Below are 6000 nucleotides of genomic sequence, written 5' to 3' on the forward strand. Positions count from 1 at the left end.
CCTGGAGGCAGAAACCAAAGCAAGAACCATGGAGGCTTACTGCCTTTCCCCCGACAGCTGCTCAGCTTGCTTTCATATATGACACAAACCACCTGCCAGGACCAACAGCAGCCACAGTGATTGGATCCCTCCCACATCAATCACTAATCAAGAAAATGCCCCACTGATGTGCCCACAGGCCAGTCTGATGGAGGTGCTTTGTCACGGAGGTTCCCTCCTCCCAGGTGACTCCAACTTATGTCAAGCTCACAAAATCAACCAGCGCAACGAGAAAACCCACTGCAAAGGCATTCTGGTCAGTATCACTGGGGAAACTCACTATCAAGAGGTAGACAGCCTGTCTTTTTGACATCAGCTGCCTGCAGCCTCCAGAGTCAACAGAGAAGAGCTGTCCCTAGCACCCACCCACACCCATCCCATCCTCCTCCCAGGAAAGGAGAACAAACTATGATGCTGAATGAGGAGCTACAGAGCCAGGGAACACATGACCCTGGGAACGGCTTCCTGCTCTCCTTTGTGTCTGCAAAAAGAGCTAACGATGAAGTTATAACAACAATTTATCCAAAATAATCCTGTTCCCTCCACCATCTGACCCACTCCTGAACACTGCACCGTGCTGTGCTCAGCACCAGCCCAGCCCCAGGGCACACTGGATGCTCTAACCCAGAAAGGCCTTCAGTACAATCTCATGATACGCAGCGGTGCTTTAATCAGCACATCATTCAGAGCAGGGGCTCTGCCCTCCTCAGACCAGGAAACTCAGTAAGGAGTGCAGGGAAGATGCAGAACCCAGGCTGGCAGCTCCAGCTTCTCATTCCAGCACACCGGAAGCTTAAGGCAAGAGGATGCCGTGAGTTCAAGACCAGCTTGGGCCACAGAGATCCTATCTCAAAGACCCAGAAGGATGTAGGAGGGAGGCCAGAGATAGCCTTTCATATGCAGATGGCTCCGACAGTCCGTTCCGGCCTTACCTGATGAGCACAGCGCCTGGGAGGTGGGCCAGGGATGTCAACTTTCGTCCAGGTGCCCTTTCTAATACTGTAGATGTAGAGTTCGTTATACATGAAGGTCTGCAGGAAGGAAGTGGACCATCAATGCACAGACCGCGTGCAGGCAGCCACGTTGACAGCAGCAGGGAGTACACTCTGTGGGAAGCTTGTGCACTGACCCATACCAGTGCAGACAGGCATGTGTAAATCTGGAAACTGTCTGGGAGGACATGACAGATGCTCCCGACGTGCCACAGGCTTGTCTTAATGAACTTATGAACAGGTAAAAGTACTAATTGGAACATGCACTGTGTGTGCCTAAGGCACCAAAGCTCCCCGTCAGCCCAGCCCATCTTAAATGGGCTCACAACACTAGCCTCACCTGTGGGTGGCCACCACCTAACACAGCACTGCTTCTCAAAGAGCACTGCCCTGCCACAGAATATCGCTCTGACTGATGAACAGCATGGTCGAGTCAGCATCCTTTCCCTACTGTATACTCAAGGCTCACAGGGGAAGCCCTCACAAGTCAGGGCTGCGTGCTGTTGTGCCGACTGACTCCTCAGGGCCTGAGGGCCTCTGCTGCACCGCACAGCATTCCTGTCTCTCTCTGAACTTAAGCCAGTGTTTAAAGGCATGAAAATCCAGAAAGCAAGCTGGGCACTGAGGTGACTGGACAGTGAGGTGACTGGAGCTTGTGGCAGGCTGGGAGGGCCCCGAGCTTCCAACTGCTCTTCTTCTAGACTCTGACTTCACTAACACTATTCCAGGTAACTCTGAGGGCTGGCCTGAGAGCTCGATGTCAAGGACTGCACGCCTAGCATGAGCCCCGAATCACGAGGCCCCACAAAAGCAACCCTGTGACAGTTGCACCACGCACATATGGCCCATTGGAGTCAGGCTCTGCTAAGAGGCCAGAACCCCTGCAGCAGTGAAGTCCCTGCTGCAGGTCCTTAAGGGATTCTGGTGACAAGCCACACACACCCCACCTCAGGCTTGACACTTAGCATGTGGAAGGGCAAGAGGGGGTGACTGGACACATTTATATCACCAACTTAAATTTACTTCCAGAGCCCCGAAAGGTTGGGAGAAAAGAAAAACGTATACTTTACTTTTTGGCCATTGAAATATTCACCTCCGAAAAGGATTAATTCATCTTTCTCAGGATGAGCAGACAGGGAGGCATTTAACCTGCAAGACAAAAGTCACAAAGGAACAATGTCAGAGAAGATGACACCAGGCTAAAGAGACTCCCTTTTCCTTCTCTATACCGACCTCAGAGTACAGGACCAAGACCCACCCTACAACCTCCAGCCCAACATTGAGTTCATGCTCACAGGAGAGCCCTGCGACTGAGTAACTTCCCTAGAACTAACGGAAAGAGCATGCAGGAAGACATCCAGCCTCTAAGCACACATGGAACTTTCCTGACCTGTTCTGGAAGACTCTAGTCTTAAAGGATGCAAACCTCCAATCCCAGTGGCCTGGGAGGCAGAGGCTGGCAGATCTCTGAATTCTAACACTAGACTGGTCTACAGAGAGTTCCAGGACAGCCAGGGCTACATAGAGAAACCCTGTCTCGAAACATACCCACCCAAAAAAGGGAAACAAAGCTTGCTCACTTACCGTGGGGAGGGTGGAGGACATGGTGTCTCTGTGACCTGGGTCTTTTTGGCATCCAGGGTCTGGAAATGGGCTATGAGGGCCTCCAGGTCTTCCTAAGGAAACAAGCAGCTCTGTGTGAGATTGCCTAACCTACCTCAGAGTCAAAAAGCACAGCCAGCTTTTGTCCCATTGGTCTGACTACTGGGATCCAATCACATCTGAGTCTTAACATGGATCTGAAAACAGAGATCTTGACACATTCAGGAAATACTGTGACACCAGCAACAGCTTTGCTGTAGGTGTAAATGCATGCACACCCCTCCTGCCAACCAAGGGTTTTCTATGAATATTGTACCCTGGCCACACTACCCTCAATGGCCTCTGATAACCTGTTTGTGCCAACGGCCTGCCTCGCTGTCTACATAGCCTGGGATTCCTCTTGCTTACTGGTTTCCAGCTCCCATTCGCAGGCTAACATATGAGTTCCATGTGAACAGGCCTTGAGTCCTATAGACCAGTGCCTGAATGACCTGTGGTCCACCACTCGACAGTCCCTACTTCCCAGCTGTCACTGCAGACCTGGACATTGAGGTAGAAACAAGCATGCTGGACAGCGCTGAGACCGAGCCTTCACACACCCACCCAGCGCCCAAGCCGGAGTTCACTAGGGTGTCTTAGTTTGCTTCCCATTGCTGTGATCAAAAGCAACTGGGAAGGAGAGGATTTACCTCATTCCACGGTTTACACTCCTTCATGAAAGGAGGTTAGAGCAGGAACCTGGGGCCAGGAAATGAAGCAGAGACAAAGGAGGAAAGCTGCTTACTATCTACTTGTCTGTAGCTTGTTCAGCTTACTTTCCTAACGTCCCAGTGCCTCCCACCTAGGTATGGGCTGGATCCTCCAATATCACTAATCAAGACAAAACCCCCACCAATTTGCCTAGAAGCAGGTTTTTTTTTTTTTTCTTTTTTCTTTTTTTCGGAGCTGGGGACCGAACCCAGGGCCTTGCGCTTGCTAGGCAAGTGCTTTACCGCTGAGCTAAATCCCCAACCCCGAAGCAGGTTTTTAAAAATGCATTATTCCAGGGTTGGGGATTTAGCTCAGTGGTAGAGCGCTTGCCTAGCAAGCACAAAGCCCTGGGTTCGGTCCCCAGCTCCGAAAAAAAATGCATTATTCCATGTGTGTAGGTGTCTTGCCTGAATGTGTGTCTGTGGGCCATGTGTGTGCCTGGTGCCCACAAAGGCCAGACAGCCCTGAGTTCCAAGGTGGGTGCATAGAATAAAGCCTGGATCCTCTGGAAGAGCAACATATACTCCTAACAACTGAGCCATCTCTCCAGCTCCGTTCCAGCCAATCTTACGGAGGTATTTCCTCAACTGAGGTTCCTTCTTCCAAGATTATGAGGATGGGAGCCCAGGAAGTCCTGTGCCTGGCAGACCACTGAGCAAACCTCAGTCATCATAGCTGCCTCCATAGTCTCTTAGGTCGGAAAGACACTTAGCCCGAAGTTCGGCATGGATCTACCTGTAGCTCATGTAATAATGGATGCCTATAAGAATATGACGGTGAGGGGCTGGGGATTTAGCTCAGTGGTAGAGCGCTTACCTAGGAAGCGCAAAGCCCTGGGTTCGGTCCCCAGCTCCGAAAAAAAGAACCAAAAAAAAAAAAAAAAAGAATATGACGGTGAGGGTCCCAACCAACTCTTCTGAAACACTACACAGTTCCAGCGACTTGTTTGATTACTAAGTTCTACTTATACCACCTGCTAATGGGGACACATGCCTTCAATTCCAGCACTCGGGAGGCAGAAGCAACGGGAGTTCTCTGGGTTCTAGGTCAACCTGGTCTACAGAGTGAGTTCCAGGACAGACAAGAGAAACCCTGTCTCGAAAACGAACAGAGAAAACCCCCAACCCCTACATATGGCTCACTCCCTAGTGCTGCTGGAAGAAAATCTGCTCTCCTTTGGGGGCGGGGGCGGGGGCGGGGGCGGGGGCGGGGGCGGGGGCGGGGGCGGGGGCGGGGGCGGGGGCGGGGGCGGGGGCGGGGGCGGGGGCGGGGGCGGGGGCGGGGGCGGGGGCGGGGGCGGGGGCGGGGGCGGGGGCGGGGGCGGGGGCGGGGGCGGGGGCGGGGGCGGGGAGGTCGGAGGCGCAGGACCGTTATGGCTTTATTCCTGAAACGCAGACCTGGACAAAGCAGGAGTCACTCAACTTCAGTTCTCCTCCACTAAGCCTCACCAAGCTGCTTCACTCTACATACAGTAAGGGAGGCAAGCGGAACCGAACAGAAGAGGAAACGACGGGGTAAACGAGGAGTCTCGGGGCTGCAAAGAGACCCGGTAGAGAAGGCGAAGCCTGAAGGCGCTGGGCTAGGCATAGGCCTACCACCCTGGGACCCGGGGGACAACCTCGTTCCCGGTCTCCCGCTCGCAGTCGCTCGGCGTTCTACGCCCGCCCCTCCGGGTCCCGCTCACCTCCTCCTTCCGCGAGCGCTTGGACACTTTCTTCTCCATCTTGGCGGCCGTCTTCTCCGCGCCGCGGCCCTTCTTCTCTTTCTTTCCCTTCTTGCCCATCGCGCAGGTTCTGAAGGGGTACCTAGAGGCAACGGGAGGAAAATGAATGATGATGTTCTGTCCGGCCAAAAACGAGCGGCGCGCTATATGAACGTCACTTCCTGTCCGTTTTTCTAATGTTCCGTGGAGCAACCGACTCCACCAGTACTTAGGGTCCGCCGGCCCACGCGTCTCGGGCCGCGTTAGTATATATCCGCTCCCCAGCACACCAGCAAACTCTGGGTGACTTGTTTTAAACGCGAGGAAGTGGGATACTGGAGGTCTCATTCCGCAGAGGAATTTCCATGTACTTAGGGATTCCTGACCTGAGTTAAGGCAGCCCCTTTTCCTACCCCATGTAAAATGTGCCAGGAGCTGTCAGGCCTTTGTCCTTCTGGCGGCGTGACTCCACTGGACATGTCTTTCCATTGGGATATCCGGGCTGGTTATAGGTATCTACACTCCAACGGTGCTTGATTTATGGTCTGGCAAAATACGTGATAGGGAAATATGCCCCTGGGTTTGACTCAAATAGAATGGAAGAAGGACCGCGGTTTGAAAGAGCCGTGTGAAAATGTGCATTGCCTAGAGGGTGTCGTCTTTGAGCTGTAATCAAGGAACGGCTCAAAGTAAGGACAAGGGCAAGCAAAATATTGGCAAAGGGAACACATAGACGAGGAAATAATCTTCTTTCTTTCTCTGTGGGAACGCTGCCAAAGCACAGCCTTTAAAGAAACTGCCTTGGATCAGGCCAACCACTAATCATTGAAGCTCTGAGGAGGCGTGAGCTCCCAACTCAGTTCCAGATTTTTCCATAAACCTAGTTCTTCCAGAAGAAAAATTACTTTTGAGGAA

At 52.7% G+C, this 6000-nt stretch overlaps 1 protein-coding gene across 9 annotated transcripts in view; it reads right to left on the reverse strand.

The window, feature by feature from the left end:
* Klhdc4 (kelch domain containing 4) overlaps positions 1-5243 on the reverse strand; it is a 33045-nt gene extending 27802 nt beyond the window's left edge. For 2 of the 9 annotated variants that reach the window (XR_015643394.1, XM_087594700.1), the window contains exons 1-5: positions 5068-5243; positions 3323-3371; positions 2616-2707; positions 2102-2180; positions 972-1070 (exon numbers count right to left, since the gene is read on the reverse strand). Coding sequence is in view for 6 of the 9 variants with exons in the window: in XM_087594700.1 (XP_087450826.1) it covers positions 972-1070; positions 2102-2180; positions 2616-2707; positions 3323-3349 (297 nt within the window). In the remaining 3 variants the exon portion in view is untranslated. Of the gene's footprint in view, positions 1-971; positions 1071-2101; positions 2181-2615; positions 2708-3322; positions 3372-4780; positions 5041-5067 lie in introns of those variants that run through there. The other 7 variants (XR_015643395.1, XM_087594704.1, XM_087594702.1 and 4 more) reach the window with 6 other exon arrangements.
* Positions 5244-6000: the final 757 nt, after the last annotated feature.

This window comes from Rattus norvegicus, chromosome 19 (assembly GCF_021556685.1).
Source record: "Rattus norvegicus strain SHRSP/BbbUtx chromosome 19, alternate assembly SHRSP_T2T, whole genome shotgun sequence".
Lineage (NCBI taxonomy): Eukaryota > Metazoa > Chordata > Mammalia > Rodentia > Muridae > Rattus > Rattus norvegicus.